This window comes from Trichechus manatus, unplaced genomic scaffold (assembly GCF_000243295.1).
Source record: "Trichechus manatus latirostris isolate Lorelei unplaced genomic scaffold, TriManLat1.0 scaffold00081, whole genome shotgun sequence".
NCBI lineage: Eukaryota > Metazoa > Chordata > Mammalia > Sirenia > Trichechidae > Trichechus > Trichechus manatus.
In genome coordinates this window covers 6,647,786-6,669,322 of record NW_004444017.1, presented here as the reverse complement: position 1 = coordinate 6,669,322, position 21,537 = coordinate 6,647,786, and the positions used below count along the sequence as shown (strand labels likewise).

The 21,537-nt window shown below is 38.7% G+C and overlaps 1 protein-coding gene across 2 annotated transcripts in view; it reads right to left on the bottom strand.

Annotated features, from left to right (window-relative positions):
• Positions 1-1,341: 1,341 nt before the first annotated feature.
• The window catches only part of BCL2L13 (BCL2 like 13), an 80,826-nt gene continuing 60,630 nt past the window's right edge, over positions 1,342-21,537 (bottom strand). For both annotated transcript variants that reach the window (XM_004381220.2, XM_023735713.1), the window contains exon 7: positions 1,342-3,857. In XM_004381220.2, coding sequence (XP_004381277.1) covers positions 3,051-3,857 — 807 coding nt within the window. In that variant the 3' untranslated portion in view covers positions 1,342-3,050. The remainder of the gene's footprint in view (positions 3,858-21,537) is intronic.

Here is a 21,537-nt window from a genome sequence, read left to right as displayed (position 1 = left end):
AAAATTTTTCCTCAACAGTTCAAACAATAAGGAATAAACAGCAAATGAAATTCTTAATTCTGACATCTGAGTTCCATAATCAAGTTGGATTTATTCTAATCTTCCCTTTACCTTAGATTTAGATGCTATATAAATCAGGGGGCCAGAAGAAATAGCCTCCTACTACCAGCCCCCACCAAAAAAGGGGGGAGGGAGCTGAGAAATAATTTTTAAAAATATAACAGCAACCACCAGGAGCTGCTGTAAAAAGCAGTCCTCATTCGGGCTAATCCTGTCCACTGCCAGAGGCAGAGGATAAACAAATTGGAAAGAACGAGGACACTGACATATCCCATTACTAGGGAACTTAGGAAGATCGGCTGACACACTCAGCTACTAACCGAAAAGGCTGGAGGTTCGAGTTCACCCAGAGGCACCTCGGAAGAAAGGCCTAGCAATCCACTTTCAAAAAACTTAGCCACTGAAAACCCTATGAAGCACAACTCTACTCTGACACACATGAGGTCACCATGAGTCGGAGTCGACAGCAACTGGTTTTAAGGAAGATTCTATCTAGAGAAAGCCAATGGAGAAAAATATCTATTTACCATTACCCAGCAAAATACAATCAGCCAGAATACTTTGGGTTAATGTTCAACAGATGGGGAAATAAAGCAGCAAGTATCACCATCAATATCATACTTCTTTATATTCTTTTCTTTTGTGGAGACCACAGTCCCAAATATCCTAAGCTGCAGATGTCCTTTTAGCGGCTCAGAAATGAATCTGGCTTCTATTAGTGCTTAAATGTGCTCAGCAACTGTCAGTGGGTTTGAGGTCCAGGGTTTAAAAGTGTTCAACACTGGAAGGAAAATATTTTATTTTATTTTAAAAGCAAAAAGAAAATAACATACCAGTTTTCTCAACTATTAACCTATATGAACACAAATACAGCAATTAAAATACACACCCATGGGAAAAAAAAAGTTCTTTTCACTAATCCCATTTTTTCCCTCACCTCTAGCTATTAGTGCACCAAAACCCTTAAAAACATCACTCCCAAAATGCGGTACTAAAACTCAGAACATAAAGATACATTGCATCACAGAGCTGTAATAGACACACAAACATACCTTCCGATCTTTTTCTGACCACCTTTTAAATAGTATTGCTTTAGGGAGAAGAAGCCCTGGTGGTACTCAGCTGCTAACCAAAAGGTCCACGGTTCAAACCCACCAGCTGCTTATCGGGAGAAAGATGTGGCAGTCTACTTCCATAAAGATTTACAGCCTTGGAAACCCTATGAGGCAGCTCTACTCTGTCCTAGAGGATTGCTATGAGTCAGAATGGACTCGATGGCAGTGGGTTTTTTTTTTTTTTTTTTAAAGTGGGAAGATTTAATTTTAAAAAATAAAATAATTGTCAAAAAGAAAGCATATTTAAGACATCAACTTTGGGTGATCAGGGAAGGTAAAGTAATTTTATTATAAACTTCAGGACTTAAAAAGTAATTTGTTACATTTACTATGATAAATCTGAGAGGACTTTTTCTACCAAGTGCATGTGCCCTGCATAATGACACTGGGTCCTCAGGCATGAAAGGACACAGCTCTACCCCTCCTTTAGAAAAAGGGTCAGCTGGATGAGAGAAAAGCACGCTGACTCACAACTAGCATACACTGGTTGGGATCATTTTGGTTTATTACTCCGGCATGTGGACTGTGAAGAGTTCAGACTAAGAAGACTCTGTTCTTGAACTCTGAAAGCCAAACTAGAATTTGAGGGTAGTCTTCAGTTTTGAAATGAAAGCCTCTCTTTTCCCACTTTTGATTTTGATGATACTTAGGAGACTTTCTGTATTTAAAAGAATTATGATTCAAATTATGATTCAAATGGTTCTGGAAGCTCAACTCTGGAAATCCTTACTACATGGCAAGAGACCCACAGAGGCGCTGGATGACCAGCAGTAAGACTGAGGCCAGATATGGGGAAAAGCATACTAGCCCAGGGTCATAGACAGTGACCACCCAACAACACAAATGCTGTTGCCTGGCACATAACCATAAGGTAAGTGGGGTGACCACAGACAAAAAGGGCTGGAAGAGATCTCAATAGGTCATTTAGGCCATCCTCCTGCCTCTATATAAGACAAATGTCTCTCTCTGGCCAGGGTTATTCACCCATGGCACTCGTAGGCAGGGGGCCTTAGGTCTCTTTTATTCTATTTTTAAATTTACTTTATTATTTTTTAAAGATTCCTACAGGCAGCATGTTTACAAGGTAGGTCTGAGCAGAAGTACAAAGCAAGCACTTCCACAGGATCTCAGAAGGAACCTGGGGTGAAGAGGAGCAGTGCAGTACCTGAGAGGCAGCTGAGACATAAGGGAGAACACCCTCATGCTACAGGACCAAGAAGGTGGGAAGAGAAGAAGGGCCAAAAAGGAGTGGCTGCAAAATTCAGCCTGTTCATCAGGAAAGATGAAATTCTAAGGGGATGAAGAGCTGACAAGTTACGTAGCTGAAGAGCCCACAGCTAAGCCCTCTTGCCTAGGAATTTCTCTCCCAGATTCTCCTAAATTAACCCTCTCCCTCTAGAGCAGTAGCTCTCAATGGGGATAATTTCGCCCCCCAGGGGACATGTGGCAATGTCTGGAGACATTTTGGTTGTCTTAACTCGGGGGAGGAGTGCTACTGGCATCTAGTAGGTAGAAGCCAGAGATGTTGCTAAATATCCTATAATGCACAGGACAGCCTCTTACAACAAAGAATTGTCAAAAGGTCAATAAATGCCAAGGTTGATAAACCTTGTTCTAGGGGGAGTACTTTACTCATATGATTCTGAATCTAGCATGAGCCCAAACTCTTGGAACTTATGATCAGACAAACGTGAACTCCCTTTACCTCAAGCCCTAAAGTATGGATCAATCCCCTTGCCTTGTTTAGTGGAAGTCCCAATTATCCCAGAGTGTTCCACAAATGTCCAATCAGCTGCCGGCGGGCGGTTCAAATTCCTATCAGTACAACTAAAAACTTAGATCCTTTTTTGTCTTCTTTCTCTTCTGGAAAATCTGCTATTTCTTTCTCAGAGCCAGTGCTACTCCAACTGCCACTGCTAGGATGGCAACAGCAGCAGCTCCTCCAAACAGCAGTATAGACTTGCCCTCAGACAATGGGATCGCCTTTTCTTCTCTAGCCAGGGAGGACTCTTCTGTAAGACTCTCTTTCCTGACACTTCTCTCCCCTTCACTCAGCAGTGTTTTGGTGGGTTCCAGTGCAGGGACCACCTCCTCCTCCAGCTTAACAGCTTCAGCTGTTGCTGCTTTCACCTCTTCTTCATCAAGCTCTACAAACAAAGATGTAGCAGGGCTGGTTTTCTCAACTGCAATCATTTCTGTGTCAGGTTCCCTTGTCTCCAGCTGGGAACTGGCAGTGATATGTGGAAGCAAAGGAGCTGGGGTTTCAGAGAATGCCTCTTGCAGCTCCCTGGTCGGCAGGCCTGCAGAAGCCACAGCAGCCTCTTCCATGCTCTCAGGGATTTCTTCTTTCTCCACGTGCACAATGTCAGAATTCGAAGAGTTGTTCTCACTCTTCTCTCCAGCTCCACTGCTATCTAAGCTTTTGACTTCTTCAGGCTCCATTGCAATCTGCTGCCAGGACTCAGGACCTAAGGACACTGGTAGGCTTTCAGTGTGCCAACTCTGGCTGGCTGACAGCGAGACAGGTAAGCTCTCTGACTGCCAAGAAGTGGTCACAGTTGGAGACTCTGGAGGACTGATTTGTCCGGAGTTGTCACTGGGCAGGATATAAATGTCATTGCTATCTTCTGCAATGATTCCAGGGTATTCCTCCTCCTCTGACTCAAGATTAAAAACAGTGCCCTAGAAAAGAAGGAGGAGAGTCAATATAAAGAATGGTAAATATGTTAAAAATAAACGTAAATCTGGAAAAAAATTTCTTTCCTGAACTGAAGTTCCAGGAATAAATATAAAGGTTAAGCCTACACAGTTTTCTGGATGGAATGCACTGATTTGTACACCAATGCAGAGGAAGGACTTTTAACAAGATTAAAGTCCTCTGACCAGTTTCCTTGAAGCTACAAAATGAGTTAGTTTACCTTCAATTCAATTTATATTTATCCAGTGCAATAATTATCACAAAATAGCAGAGAAAACAGAAGCCAAGAACCTCGCTGTTAAGGGATTCATCACTTAGTAGGATACAAAAACAACAATTTCAAATGCTGTGTCATTATCAAGGTGCTATTCAGAGTTCAGACGGGGAAATGACTTCTTTTGGTGGTGGTTGGAGAGGCGGGCAGGGAGATCACAGATTCATGGAGGAACCAGCATTTAAACTGGACATCTGAAGAATGGGTAAGATTTTGGTAAGTGAAGGCCATGTAGAGGACACAATATGGACAAAGGAATAGAGATACAGAAAAGCAGACTAGCAAGTAGCCCAGTTTTGAGTTGTGGAGTCACCTTGCAAAAGGCACTTTGGCCTTTTTTTTTTTTTGGTTCTTTGAGACGGGCTAACACCCAAGGATAATGAGTGGGGGCTAACCAGTCCAAGAGGGACCACGTGGGGACCTGCTGCTGACTAAGCCTCAAGAGGCATGGTGTAATCTACCATAGCCACGTGGTGAGGCCGATACCAGCCTTGAACCCTGAGGTTCAGATGGAGCTTCTTGGTTGGTAAGAGGGAACATCTGCTCTTGGAAGGGTAGCATGTCCCCTTGGGACATGAAAGCTCTGCACTGGAGCCTCTCCCAGACTTTGCCCTATGTATGCTTTTTTGCATTTCATTTGTATTCTTTTGTTGTTATATTAAAGTTGTTATTGCAGGTATGGTGTTTTTGTGAGCTCTGCGAGTTGTTCCAGTGAATTATAGGACCCAAAGGAATAGTGAGGGCCGGCTGGTATGAAGTAGAGGGAGTCATGTGGACTCCTGAGCTTGTGGCTGATACCCGCTGATCTAGCTCCAGCTGGCTAAGGTCAGAAAGAAGGGCTGCATGGGCAGCGGGGGTGTGAACTGAACAGGGAAAGGAAGCTGAGATTTCCATAGGACTCAGCTGGTGTATGGAGTGGGATTTGTTATCTACCACACATCAGTTTAATTATTGCACAGTGTACATGAAAAGGAGTAGAAAGTTCAGTCAGGATAAGGCTGTGGAGGAACATGAATGACAGGTTCCTCTGCTAGCAGGGCCAGAACAGTCTAGAGTGGAGACACTAGAAATGAGAGGACTCTTGCTTCTTTCTTTAGCAAGAGTCCGAGCAAAAGCAGTAAAGACCTATAGTGTAGGTCTTCATTTCCATGTTTACCAGTTTAGTTTAACAGGTACCACTATGTGCCTGTTGCACGTCAAGTGCTGTGTCAGGCACTAGGATTATAAGGAAGAATGAGACTCATTTTTTGTTCTTACAAAATTTACTATCTAGCTATGAAGACTGACATATGAGTAACTAATTTCAATATGATATTAAACATTAAGATAAGTGTACACACAGGGTGCTACGTGAAACCAGAGGTTAAGACATAATCAGAAAGGCACGAAGAGAACCAAAGGAACATTATGTTATAGAGATCTACAAAAAATTTTACAAAAAGGCTAGATGACACTCAAATGCTACGGAGAGTTTGAATAGGTTATATAAAGCAAACTACTTCCTACGTTTTTTATGATTATGGTTGCTATTCATTTGAATCTGAATAACTTTATTCTTCAGCCAAGACCAAAAACCTACTGTGTGCACCAAGGCTCTAATACACATCAGAAGTTCCTCTATCAGCCTCACAAAAATGACACCAGAAACACAACTAACCAAACAATCATAATGTCAACATTCTATTGCCCCACATTCTACCTTGTTTCAGCCTCCTTAGTAAGAGGTCCTAATAGGCAATGAATATAAGCAGAGAGACAAAACAGTATACAAAAAAAAAACAAATTTTCTAGTCAAAAGTAAGTCCTGCTTTGAATTTTTGCCCCACTACATACTAGCCAGTGAATCTGGATGATTTGCTGATTTTTAAACCTCAATTTTTTCATAAAAATGGGGACAACAGACTTGATAAGACTGTTACAAAATTAAAATTAGACAAAGCATTTATAGTATCTTGCATAGTACCTTGCACACAGAAAGCAATCAATAAATAGTGGCTGCTATTATTATCAGTGGAGCTTCCAGACTAAGATGGACTACGAAGAAAGACCCGGTAGTCTACTTCTGAAAACCAGCCAATGAAAACTCTATGGATCACAACGGTTTGATCTGCAATCGATCACGAGGACAGTGCAGGACTGGGCAGCATTTCGTTGTTGTACGTGGGGTCGCTGATTTGATGGCTGCTAACAACAACAAACATTATTATCATTATTATGTTATTGTTTTCAACGTTATTGTTTTTGGTGGTACAGTGGTGGGACAAAGAACTACTCTAAAATGTCAAATAGGTAGAAAAATATAAAAAGTAAAAACAATTTGAAACAATACCCTTCCCTGGATAGAGAAGGTAATTTACAAACTCTTCCCTTCTCCATTTCTTCTAAGTAGAGGTATCACAAAACTGGCAAGTATAAGCCCTCTTTAAAAATTACAATACTATATACAGTTGGGAAAACTGGAGGGGCCTTGGTTTTGAAGGTGGAAGAGGCTTCTAGGGCTGGGGGATTTTCAGGATGATGGCTCACCCCAGCCCTGGTGAGGTCCGTTTGAATCAAGATCACTGGAAAGGTCCAGAAGAGAAAGTATTTAAGTAACAGAGACAGCGAAGAGAGGAAGGGGCTTTCAGGTTTTTTGGGGTTGTTGGTTCATTTCAGCTAAGTAGGAGAAGAGATGGAGATTCGGACTAGAAGCCGTAATCAGGACTTGAGTGTGTACATTTAACAGGGATTTTCATTAGTTTTAATCTTAATATGGAGGGTTTTAAAATAGTTTTCGATAGAGAAAAAGTTAAAAATATGGTCCATCCAAACTACTTACCTGTTAAAAAAGAAATAAGCAGATTTTTAAGTCTGATGTGAAAGGAAACCCATGATATATTGTACAAAACCTCTACATAAAAAACTACAAAGCATTACTGAGAGAAATTAAAGGTGATCTAAATTAATGCAGGGATATATCATATTCAGGAGCCCCTAGCTAGTACAAACGGTTAATGTGTTCAGCCAGAGGTTCCAGTTCACCCAGAGGTGCCTGAGGAGAAAGACCTAGCAATCTACTTCTGAAAAATCAGCCACTGAAAACTCTATGGAGCACGGTCCTATTCTGACACGCGTGGAGCTGCCATGAGTCAGAGTACACTTGACGGCAACTGGTTTGGATTTTGGTTTATATCATGTTCATGGATTGGAAGACTGAATATTTTAAAGATTTAAATTATCCCCCAAATTATCTATTGGTTAATGCAATCTCCAATAAAAAATCCCACGAAGTTTTTTCTTATTAAAATTGATAACTTGATTCTAAAACTCACATGGAAATAAAAAGGGTCAAGAATAACTAAGCTATTGTTGAAGATCAACAAAGTTAGAAGGCTCATACTACCAGATACCAAGATTTACTACAAAGACAGTGAGGTAAATAGTTCAAGGAAAGACAAATAGAACAATGAAACTGAACAGAAGCCAGAAGCAGATACACACATGACCACTTGACTTACGGCAAAGATGACATAGCAGTACAGTGGGAAAATGAATGGTATGATCCCATTTATGCTAAATATGATCCCATTTATGTTAAATACGCACACACATTGATACACACTTAAGTGCTTATATAAGCATAAAAAAGTTTGGAAAAAAATATACACCAAATCACTATAGAGGTTATTTCTGAGGGGCAAGATTAGAAGGAAAATGTGCATTACCTGAATTTTTTACAATAATCACAGATGAGTAAAAAAATCTATTTCCATTTTTTTTAAAAGAATGTAAAATATAAATGCTACCAGGGAATTTAAGATTAGTGGATATTCAACAATCAACACAGTTGTGAAATAGTTTGAATAACAAGCGTCAGATGACGAGAACCTCCTGAATTTCTTTTGCACGTGTCACTAGGGACAAAAAGCAGAGCATATACGGATATAGTATTACAAAACGTTGTTTTTGATCTTTTATTCTTCTTTTTTTTGAGACATAATTAATGTAACATAAAATTCACTATTTTAAAATGTACAATTCAGTAGGTTTCAGTACATTCACAATGTGGTGCAAGCATCACCCTTTAATTCCAGAACATTTCTAAAGAAATCTGTACTCTTTAGCAGTCACTCCCAACACCCCTTCTATGCCTCCTCCGTGGTCCCCTGGCAACCAGTAATCTTTCTGTCTCTATGGATTTGCCTATTCTGGACATTTCATATAAATGGAATCATATAAGTCCTCTTGGGTCTGGCTTCTTTCACTTGGCATAATGTTTTCAAGGCTAATTCACACTATAGCATGTATCAGTACTTTATTCCTTTTATGGCAGAGTAATATTCCACTGTATGGATATACAGTGAAACCTGTGAGAGCTGGAACTCGAGGACACTCAGAGGCATGGGAGGTGGCGGTGATTTGCTGGCCAGCCTCATCTGGCACCCTCTTGGACTTTCACCCCCCTATCCCCCTCTATGCCTCTGATGGGGCTGCCTTGTTTTTCTGGGTCTTGCAAGTTTTCTGCCTTTGACAGAGTGTAGTCTTACCACTTTTCCATCACTCTCTATTAGTGCAAATTATTTGAGTTTTCCTTCTCTGACAGGTTTCCACCTTACAAAGGTGCAGTCTTTCGCAGGTTTTACGTACTACATTTTCTTTATTCATTCATCAGTTGATGGATGTTTGAATAGTTTGCACTTTTTGGTTATTATGAATCATGCTGCTATGAACATGCCCAAGCTTTTGTGTGAACATATGTCTTCAATTCTCTTGGGTATATATACCAAGAAGTGGAATTGCTGGGTCATATGGTAATTCTGTTTAACTTTTTGAGGAATTACCAAACTGTTTCCAAAGTGGCTACATCATTTTACATTCCACCAGCAGTTTCGATTTTTCCACATCCTCAACAATACTTGTCACTGTTTGTCTTTTTTATTAGAGTCATTCTGCTGGGTGTAAAGTGGCATCTCACTGAGGTTTTGATATGCATTTCCCTAATGACTAACGATGTGCATCTTTTCATATGATTATTGGCCATTTGTATACCTTCTCTGGAGAAATGCCTATTCAAATCTTTTGCTCATTTTAAAATTAGGTTGTCTTTTTATTGTTGGATTGTAAGTTTTATTTTCTATTCTTTAAACAAGACTGCTACCCAACTGGATTTTGGAGGGGAGGAGGTGCTTGTAATTAGGTGGAGCCTAAGGGAAACAAGGAGTAAATGGGTGTCTTAAAAGTAGTTCTACGAGAGTGACTGACAGTCTATGCTATTTAATAATTTCCTTTTTTTTTTAAAGTTCTCTGTCATTAGCGCCATTCCTCATATGGATTCCTTTCTCAAGCCTCAAACCCCACATGACTAGAAAAGGGCTTCACAGCTATAATCTTATGAGATTTTATCTCTTGTAAACTCTCATTATATTTTCATCAGTGTAATGGTAATGTAAAACCACTCAACATTTCTGGGACTATCATCAATAATGAATGCTAACAAAGAGTCCCTTCACAACCAAATGCAGCACATAAAGACTGTATATCCATCAACAGCACAGCTTATTGATTACAGACAGCCAGAAGATAATGCTTGTCCTACTGAAGAATCTAAATTACAAATATTACTTCTACATCATTTCTCTGCCTTACCTCATGCATAATTTTTTTATCTTAGCTACCATCTATCTCATCTTCCCCACCCTTTATTTAATCAAGTCCTAAATGTATCAACATATTTATTCCTAAACGTATCTTAATGTATCTGAAAATATCTCCTCCCCTTCTCTCAATATTTTCTGCTATTACACTTTTAATACAAACAATCACTATCTTTCACCATAACTAGTGCAAAAGATCCTGATTGTCTCCTAACCTCTGCAATCCAATTTAGAGATGAAAAGCACCATTTCACCAGCCAGCTAAGCCAGAAACCTGGGAATCATACTGGACTTCTCCTATTCATGCAGTAGCTAATTCTTACTACCAGGAACTGTGCTATTTAGGTGCTAGTAATAAAGCAATATTGTCTCTGCCCTCAAAGAATTTAAAATATAGTTTAAAACCTAGTGAAGGAGACACACATGAAAGAGAGGAACTTATCTGAAGATTCATAAAAGGCTTCCTAGAGGACAGAACAAAGAATGATGGATCTTAAAAGAATGAATACGGACCAACCAGGCCAAAGAAAGATAAGAAAGATGCTCCAGGCAACAGAAAAAGCATAAACAAAAATGTGGTATTGAGAAATATCATAGTATACACAGGCAACTACTAACTCTTTAGTATCCTGAAGCATAAGTTCAAGATGGGGAGTAAAGGAAGATGAAGCTGGAGAAGTAGGAAAGGCTAAGACGATACAAATGCATAGAAAGTAAAATAATGTGTATCTGGATATAAAACAGGGGCACGTCTCTATGTCATGAAGTCGTTCTGAGACTGACAAGATCTTGGTTCTATTGAGAAATAAATTCAACTTTTCCCTCCATATGGCCTCTCCTAGATACTATCAATAACTCAGGGCATAAAAGGTGAATCTAAGGTACCATCTGACCATTAGATAAAGGCTCAGTTTGAATTTTATAAAATAGAGTAGCGCTGCATGTGAAATCTATTTTTAATTACTTGACTCTTTTAGTTAAAAAAGGCAGCCTTGGTGGTATAGTGCCTAAGCATTAAGGCTGGTAACAAAAAGGTCAGCAGTTTGAATCCACCAGCCGCTTTCTGGAAACCCTATGGGGCAGTTCTACTCTCGCCTATAGGGTCACTATGAGTCCGAATTGACTTGACAGCAATGGTTTGTTTTTTTGGAGGGGGGGGGTTTAGTTAAAAAGATGGGAAAGTCATATAACATTTCTAAGAAGACACTATCTCTTCTTGAGCACATTAGTAATGTTTTCTTAGGAAACCAAATATAAAAATTTAAAGGCTACAGCACAGATATAAGGCCAATTTTTCTTCTCTATTTCTAGAGCCATTATTTAAGCCCAAATTTGTCTTACTGGGTGCCCCACATTAAGAGAAGGCTTATATTGGCAAGGTCACTCACTGTCTCCTTCAAGTGCTGTACTAAATTCCCAAACCCTGATCCATGTAAATATTGGTGTTCTTAAAATTTTGGGGGAGCAGAGAACGTTTTGCAAATATAACAAAAGGTGTGAGACCTCTCCCTTAAAAATGTGCATTCATACAAGGCAACATACCATGTACGGAGAAATTTCAGACTCCCTGAAGCCCTAGGTTAAGACCTCTGGTCTGGCTCCTTCAGGATCTGGCCATCCTCTTTGGACCACTCAATCCAATCACCCTCTCTTATTTCTTCAAAACTCTTATAATAGCTCTGAGTCTGGGCCACATGAAGTACCATAATTGTACATTTTGTATCATAATTCTCACTAATGTTTTTACATGTATTAGTCATCTCCCCAGCTACATTATAAATGCCTTAAGGAAATAAAACATGCTTTAAGCGTCTCTGTTATCCGCCATGTGATGTCTCACACATGCTGAGTAAACAGTGGTGCTCAATAAATGCTTGGTCAATAGGAAAACTGGTCCCATCTTTGGATAAAAAAAGCTCTGAACATGAGCTATTTTTAATTTCTCAGGCACTGTTAGGTACAGCTCTTTGTTCATCTCTCTAGTTCTACAAACAGGAACTGAACCTGGGTTTTGTTGTCCAGGGTCACATACTCCTAGTGCTCAACACTGAATTCAACCTCCCATCTTTTGACTCAAATCACACTGTTCCATCCATTCAGAATTACCTCCTCTTCAACTCTGCCTTTCTGAATCCTTCTTACTACCTCTAAACTCATAATTATAAGATTCATCTCTCCCTCTTGCTATAAAACATGTAGCAAATAGTATGCATCTGTCTTATTTCCCCACTAACTATAAGCTCCTCGAGACCAAGGATATGTTTTATAACATCTTTGTTGTATTGGTTTCTTTTCCCAGCCCCACTCTTTCCATATGCCTTCTAAGATTCCATATACGTTTATTATATTAATGCCTAATCTTAAAGTCCTTGGATATTCAGACAAGCTGGTCCAGTTTTTCAACCTGGGGTCTCTTCCACTGAGGGACAGACGTCACTTCTCTTTTTGCATGATTGCTGCCTTGGAATCACCAACTCATACAAATGAAATATTCTTTATGTACAACATAATGTGTATTACAACCTGCTGTGCTAGACCTACAAGCTTCTCTGAACAGGAAGTACATCTGTTTTCCAACTTCTGCTATGTACAGAGATGAAAGATACTCAGTGAAGTTCTGAGCAGGGCTGAGTAGTTTCAGGACTTCTTTTTCTTAAACAAAGCTCAGTTTAGGATATGTCCTAAATGGTTTAAACACAAAAGATACAGAACATAAGAAACATCTATGTCCTAGGAGAGTCGTCTTACTAAGACTCTGAGTCATATGGCCCCTCCAAGCTACCTAAACTAGACCCCAAACTCATCTAATTTCTTGCTGCTTTCCAATATAAGTCCATCACTTCCTTAAAGCCTTGACTTCTTTCAAGAAGTTTTTCCTGATTAAGCCCTACTTTACTTCATAACTACCATTTCCTTTCTTTGTATTTTACAACACCTAGTCAAAAATCTGCACTTTATTGTAGCTTTCTTGACATTTGTTTAGTTTGAACAATTAAATAATTGGGCTCCTTTATGTTTAGGCTTGTGTTTAACCAATAAGTATAATCAGCAATCTTGTAAATTCACAGTACATACTGTTATGTTGAAAAGAGAAGTATAAGATTATGATCTCTGCTTTCAAGGAGTCTGTAATCTAGTCGGGGAGATCAGATAACACAGTGGTCCTCAAATTTTGCTGTCTAATTAGTCAACTGTGGAACTTGTAAGGACTCCTATACTGAAGTTGTGATCCATAACAATTAAATCAGAATCTGTGAAAGAGGGACCCAGGCATCACATCTTGCTAAATGAAAAAGTGTGTAACTGCTGTACTCAAGGTAGGCACTGCTAAATTCAATAGCTCCTCCAAACATAGTACAAAATGGGAGACCTAAAGCTAGTTTAGAAAACCCTGGTGGCATAGTGGTTAAGAACTATGGCTGCTAACCAAGACGTCAGCAGTTCGAATCCACCAGGCGCTCCTTGGAAACCCTATGGGGCAGTTCTACTCTGTCCTATAGGGTCACTATGAGTCGGAATCGAATGGACAGCAGTAGGTTTTTGGTTTTTTAAAGCTAGTTTGCAGTCAAAGGGCAGCCTTTTTTTAAAGAATCCTTTCCAGCCTCCTGCCTTCGCCTCTGTTAATAATGTGATGAGCAGCACTTATAAGGCATTAGCCCTGTCACCCTTCAAAGTAGCATTCCAAATTGTTTTCATCTCCTCTGCTGACCCATGTAAAACAGAACTACTGTGGGGATATTTATCTAATGTCTTACCGTCCTCTCTATCATAGTCAAAGGCCAGACATACTCTAGCACATTAACAGGCAGAGGTATGACAATTTAGACTTTGCAGTTATTGTAAGGATATCCCTGAGCTTTGCTGATTTGTTGGATAAATCAGCAGTAATGACAAATGACAGTAAGACAACATGACTGAAAATAGCTACTATTTACTCAGGGAACTATTTTTGTAACTTTCTTGGAAAACTACTTGTGGAATTCCAAGAGTGAGGAAGACCCAGTCACCAAAGCCAGATCGACACTGAAGCTAAATTTTTCTGTGAATGTTATATTTGCCTTTGTCTTTGCAGAATGCAATTCTAATTAGCCATGCGGATCCTCCCACATCTGTTATAAGTTCTTTGTACTACATAATTTATATACTCAAAGGTTTATCTGTTTATTATATCATCTCTTCGGGAGCTCCACCTTGTGAAGACCAGAAATAAAGGTTTACATACATGATGCTTTTGCAGAGGGGAAGGAAAAGGTAGTAAAGAAGAGTAGTAATAATATAAAGTAACACAAAGTTCATATTTGTCCCTTACTAACTTTACTTTGGAGCTCTGGTGGTGCAGTGGTTAAGCATTCGGCTGCTAACCAGAAGGTTGGCAGTTAAAATCTACCAGCCGCTCCTTGGAAACCCTATGGGGCAGTTCTACTCTGTCCTATACATTCACTATGAGTTGGAATCGACTTGAAGGCAATGGGTGGGTTTACTAACTTTACTTCAGCACACTTGTTTTATTTATTTGCTTTCTCAAAGTCTCCAAATGAGAAACTATTAGTATGACTTAAACCCACTGCCTCGAGTCGATTTCAACTCATGGCAATCCTATGTATAGCTGTATAATCCTCAAACCTCTGCAGAGTAGATAAAAAGGAAAGGCATGACATTGATGATGATTAAAAACTTTTCTTCATTATTGAAATGCTGGACTTTTTTAAATTGGGCTAAGTCTTTTTCTTAAGTGAAGAGAAAAAGTTGGGGAAAAAAAGTTAACAGAATTACAATACTGAATAAACCAATTACAATCTACCATCCTTAAAAGAAAGTACCCACCCACTGCAGTCAAGTCGATTCTAACTCATAGCGACCCTACAGGACAGAGTAGAACTGCCCCAAAGGGCTTCCAAGGCTGTAAATCTTTCCAGAAGCAGACTACCGTATCTTTCTCCCTCGGAGCGGCTGGTGGGTTCAATGTGCCAACCTTTTGGTTAGCAGCCGAGTGCTTTAACCACTGTGATACCAGGGCTCCTAAAAGAAAAATCACCCTATTTTCTCACAGAATTTGTATTTCAGAGTTATGCAAAATAGTCAAAGAACATCACTTACTTCACTACATGTTACTTAAAATAGTGTATTCTTGTAAATCTTTCATTTACATTTTAAAGTTTTCATCTAAAACACCCAAAAATGTTATTAACTATCCTCACCCCAGTTGACTTATTCTGAAAAAAGGAATGTAATTTCTTACATCTTTATTCTTAGTCTTGGTATCACATCAGCTCTCACTCTGTTCACACTCTACAAGGTTGTAATCTATTTTCATGCCATTTCAAAAGCTGTACATTCCAGCTGGATTCACAAAGCAGCCTTACAATTACACAGATGTTCAAATAGAAGGGTTATCCAAGGGTCAGAGAGTTCCTAAGTGCTCCCTGATAGGAATTCTCGATGAGTTACTTATCTGAACTTCTAAAAGCAGAATGTCTAATAGCAAAAACTTATTAAAAAAGCAAAACCAAAACATAACAAAAAGTCGTAACAAAAAACATATAAGAATTTTAATCCTCAGAAAGAAGACCTTTGCTACTTTTTCTGTAGGGGTCTAAGCCAAGACAAGTGAAATGGAAATTTCAAAGTTCTACCATGAAGAAATAAGGGAAAAGTTAACTAGAGTATAGTGTAAAATGTTTTTTTCCCCTTATTTTTAACACTCAAAGCCAACAAAACATTTAAGATCATTCTTTGTTCCACATCTAGAGGACATTTTCATCTCACCCAAGATTCTAGACCATCAGCTTTGTCAAACTAAAACTCTGAAGTAATATATTGCTTCAAAAGCCACCTCCTTGCTGTCATGGCCTCCTTAACTTACAGCTTATTTTTGTATTTAGGGCAAGTGACATTTTCATGAAGATTCACCAAACATTTTTTGCTCTTATGTAAAAAGTCTTAAAGAAAGAATGAATCATCATTAAGGCTTTTCTTGCTAGGGACAACTGTTGAGACTTTTACTGCACAGGGGATCAATTCATATAAAGCAAAGTATAAAGAGAGGCCCTTCTCTTGACAATTACTGCCATTCATGAAGAGTAGGCTTCTGCTTTAGGAAATACCTTAACTAAAACTTAGCACATCAGGGGAATAACATCTCCAGTCTTAGAACCATTCCAACAATTTAAATTGTTTTGTTAACACAAAATATTTATCTTGTTGGAAACATCTATTTCTTTGGCCCCACTGATATAAAAAACACAGAGGAGTAACTTCAAGGGCTCAAAAATTTAAAACTAATCGGGACCAACCATCAGAGTTTAAGTATGCAAAAAGAATCTGAAAACGACATCTTTTTCTTCTTTTTTTAGAAGATGAAGCCCAGAGAGATAAAGAAACTTGCCCACAGTCCCTTAACTTGCTAGAAGAATTGGATGCCAAAAAAAACACAAACAGCTAACCTTTATACAGTTCTTACTTTGTGCCATTCTAAACACCTTATTTAAATTAATCTATTTAAATCTCATGACAACCCGGTAGGTCTTAATATTATTTCCATTTTACAGATGAGGAAACTGAAGCACATAGAGGATAAGTAACTTGCCCAATGTCATGAAGCTGTGAAAGGACTGCTGAGATTCAAAGCCAGGCAGTCTGCCTCCAGAGTCCATGTTTTTATCAACTATGTTATCCTAATTGTTAGACTAAGTTCTTTGATTCCCATCCAGGGCTTTCCCTACTAAATCATAGTGCCTCTCGAGTTTATGGTCAGAAATAGATGGAACAGGTTATTCCTGATTTTTCTTCAAGCAAAGACACAAAGATATGTGCATGAAACTCTTCAATTAAAGTGGGAAATAAAGAAGAAACTGAGATTTAGAGACAACAAGAGTATTTTTTAAAATGTGTTTTATATAAAATATAAACATAACCAGTTTTGGTGGTAGGAACTAGGAAAACAATAGCTCAGCGATCATTCAAAGAACCATTAAAAAAATGTGCAGTAGTTGCTTCATGATATCTATACTGACTGCGTTTTTTTGGTTAGCTTTTTTGGGGGTTCATGTCAATTACAAATTATTCCGTCACTTCAAGCAGTATTTTACCTTCCATGAGTCATAGCTGCTGATAAGTAGAGCTTCCTACAGACTTAACTTTTCCATCTGAGGACCCTTTGGCAGAACTCCAAAGTCTATCTACACTGGTAAACTCAACTCTCTCTTAAGACATGCTGGCACAAACCTTTATCATTACTTCGTAGCCCTCATACAATCTCTCTCTCTCTCAAGTATTCACCTTATAAAATGAAAACAGGTATCTGCTTTTTCTACATTCAAACAGGACACTGACAACTAAATGTCTCTTAGACCACTCTTAACCTAAAAGAAGAAAATGGAGAGTACAAAAGAAATTCTAGAGAAGTAATTTTCACCTAACTTGATGGCCAAGGCCCAGAAAAAAATACATTTTAAAACACAACCCGCTAAATACCCATACTCATATATATAACAAACATGCTTCATAAAACAGTACTTATCCTTGCTACACTAAAATGATTTCAGTCGCAACCCACTTGAATGATTTTAGACCACTAAGGTGTCATTCTCCCACAGTATGAAAAATTCTGTTCTAACAAATTCTTAACTTAGAAATTTCCAAGAGGAAGTATTCCAATATCCTAGATTTAAAAAAACAAGACTTTTCAAGATTTGCTCTTCTTAAAATAGAAATAAGAAGCTTCCAGTCAAAGAGGAAGAAAAAACAAAAATTAATTTTATTTGAACTACTTAAATATTATGATATTCATTAGATGAATTTCCCCAAATAATCTTTTATGTAATCTAAAACAAAATCTTTCAAAGTATTTAGTTTTAGTACATGACAAAAGAAGAATAAAGAGAAGTCTTACCACAGTGGACCTGCACTGCCCTTTTCAGAGACAGGCTTATTTCTAATGCAGCAACACAATCCCAGCAAATGAAAAAGAGTGAGAAAGAGGAGTGAGGGAACGAGGATGAGTCAGGGAAAAGCGAGCATGCCAACTAGTCTGTGCCCTAACTGGGCTACAGGGCAAATAAAAGTCAGAACTCAAAGGAAACTTCCATCAGGCTTAAGGAGAGAGAAAACAAATGTACACTCTTACAGACATACCTGAAAACTTGACATTTATAAAAATGTAACATTTTCACAAAACACTTTTACATCATAATCTTTGTGAGATAGAGAAGATATTCTTTGCTTTTTGTAGTCGAAGAAACAGGGTTAAATTCTTCTAAACACAGGGCTAGTATTGGCAGAGCTGGGACTAGAAATAAATCTTGTGATTTTTCAACCCACCATTCTCAGGCTAAAAAGGCCAGGGTGAAACAACAACGTTGAAAGAGAAAACAAACAAAAAATAATAATACAAACAAACAAACCCAAAAACCCCTGTCTTGTAACTTTAATGCAAGCACAAACAGTAATAGAAACTTATACTCTAGTTCTAGCTCTGAAAAGCTAATTGCTAATTATAGTTAAGATACGTGTTTGTAATTGAATCTATATTTCTAGTTGCACCCCAGTTAATCACTCCTTCCCTTTGCCCTCCCACTGCACTTTAAACATACCTCCACCTCACAGCACCAAACATGCTACATATGGTTATTTACATTTATGTCACCCAATCAGATCTGAGCTCATAAGTAGGGCCTACATTTTATTCAACTTTTGTATACTTGGCATCTAGCATAATGCCTAGCATACGTATGCAATCAATTAAGGTTTATCATATATTGAAAATTAATCCCTGAAGGGCTGAAATAGCATTATAGACATTAACTAATTAATCTTCACAAAATCCTTATAAAATGGGCAGACACTATTAGTGATTTCATTAGTAAGCTAGCTTTATAAATAATCTGAAGAACACAAAGGTAAATGATTCACCTAAGGCTAAACAGTTAAACAGGAATAAACACTACTAGGTCATTCTGCTTCTCAAGGGAAGAACATGATTTGGTGTGCCTGTGATTGCTGCCCCAAGGAACAGGAGCCTCAGCTTCCATATTCCATGTAGAGCATACAGGAATGTGTTTCACCCTCACGATAGTAAGGATCAGTAATTAGAAATGCTCCCAAGTAGGTCAAGAATCTTTCACATCTAAGGTACAGGCTGCTGTTGTTGGACCTGGGGTTCCTGCACGAAGAAGCTCGTATTCCAGGGGAAGACTGATGACAAGGACCTTCCTCCAGAGCCAAGAGAGAAAACCTTCCCCTGGAGGTGATATCCTGAATTTGGACTTGTAGCCTACTAGACTGAGAATAAATTTCTCTTTGTTAAAGCCACCCACTTGTGGTATTTCTGTTATAGCAGCACTAAATGACTATGTTCAAAGCCCGCCTGTTCTTAACCAACTACATGCTATTACTCTGCAGTCACTCAACAGATTTTGGCTGCCAGCACCTCCTCCTTTTCTGTAACTCATTAACCCACCGCCACCAAGTCTATTCCAACCCATAGAAACCTTATAGGACACAGGAGAACCACCACACAGGGTTCCCAAGGAGTGGCTGGTGGATTCCAACTGCTGAACTTTCGGTTAGCAGCTGAATGCTTAACCACCGTGCCACAAGGGCTCCTCCTTTGCTGTAGGTTTTCAAAACTAGTTTCACTTTGTAAGTTAGACAGTTTGCTTCATCCTGACGTCATGTTTGAGTGGCTAAAGACAAACACGCTGCTGTGGAAATAGCAATGCAAACATATATAACAGAATGCAACATCATGTAGTTAAAATGATTCTCCTCTGAAACTTAGGGGGCAGTGAGTTTACGTTAACGGGGGAGGAACAACTCAGAAAGGAGGGTGGGAATGGTTGCACAATTTGAAGAATGCAACCAATATTACTGAATTGTACATGCAGAAATTGTTGAATCGGTATATGTTCTGCTGTGTATATTCTCAACAACAACAAAAATAAATTACTTTAAAAAAAAAAAGGATTCTCCTCTGGAAGGGTGGTGTGATGATATTAATGCAGTGTTCAACACAAATTACCTTAAAGATGACTCATGCTGACACCCTGTATCAGAGGATACATCACCTAGCCAAACAAGTCTTCACCAACTAGCCAAAAATGCAACTCTTCATTTTAAACATGAGCAAATGCAAAGCTTAGACCTAACAATATGAAATTCAAATTAGGCATCCAAATTTAATATTAATGAACTAATTATCCAAATTACTGCTCTTTTCTACTATTAGCACAGATTTTTCAGTTGAATAAAATACTTAACTTTCTGTGCAAACAAGTATGATCACCAAACAAACTTCGGTGGAATACATCATAACAAAACTGAAAATCAAGAAGGGGATACATCAAAGACCTAAATATAAAATCTAAAACAATAAAGATCATGGAAGAAAAAATAGGGACAATGCTAGGAGCCCTAATATATGGCATAAACAGAATACAAACCATAAATAACAATGCACAAACACCAGAAGAGAAACTAGATTAAACTGGGAGCTCCGAAAAATCAAACATGCTCATCAAAAGACTTCACCAAAAGAGTAAAAAGACAACCTACAGACTGGGAAAAAAATTTTGGCTACAACAAATCCGATCAGCGTCTAATCTCTAAAATCTACAAGATATTGCAAAACCTCAACAGCAAAAAGACAAATAATCCAATTAAAAAATGGGCAAAGGATATGAACAGGCACTTTGCCAAAGAAGACATTCAGGCAGCTAATAGACACATGAGGAAATGCTCACGATCATTAGCTATTAGAGAAATGCAAATCAAAACTACAATGAGATACCATCTCACTCCAACAACGCTAGCATTAATTCAAAAAACACAAAATAATAAATGTTGGAGAGGTTGTGGAGAGACTGGAACACTTATACACCACTGGTGGGAATGTAAAATGGTACAACCACTTTTGAAATTGATTTGGCACTTCCTTAAAAAGCCAGAAATAGAAGTACCATATGATCCAGCAATCCCACTCTTTGGAATATATCCTAGAGAAATAAGAGCTGTCACACGAATAGATATATGCACACCCATGTTCACTGCAGCAATGTTCACGATAGCAAAAAAGATGCAAACAACCTAGATGCCCATCAACGGATGAATGGATAAACAAATTATGGCACACACAATGGAATACTACACAACAATAAAGAACAACAATGAATCCGTGAAACATCTTATAACATGGAGGAATCCATTATGTTGAGTGAATTTAGCCAGTCGTAAAAGGACAAATATTGTATAAGACCACTATTATAAGAACTCAAGAAAAGGTTTAAACAAAGAAGAAAACATTCTTTGATGGTTACGAGGGTGGGGAGGGAGGGAGAGGGGTATTCACTAACTAGATAGACAAGAATTATCTTATGTGAAGGGAAGGACAGCATACACTACAGGGGAAGTCAGCACAACTGGACTAAACCAAAGCTAAGAAGTTTCCTGAATACAACCAAACACTTCGAGAGACACAAAAGCAGCGGTGGGGGTCTGGGGACCATGGTTTCAGGGGCCATCTAGGTCAACTGGCGTAACAAAGTTTATTAAGAGAATGTTCTGCATCCCACTTTGGTGAGTGGCATCTGGGGTCTTAAAAGCTAGTGAGCAGCCAGCTAAGATGCACAATTGGTCCCAACCCACCTGGAGTAAAGGAGAATGAAGAACACCAAAGGCACAAGGAAAGTATTAGCCCAAGAGACAGAAAGGGCCACATAAACCAGAGACTTCATCAGCCTGAGACCAGAAGAACTAGATGGT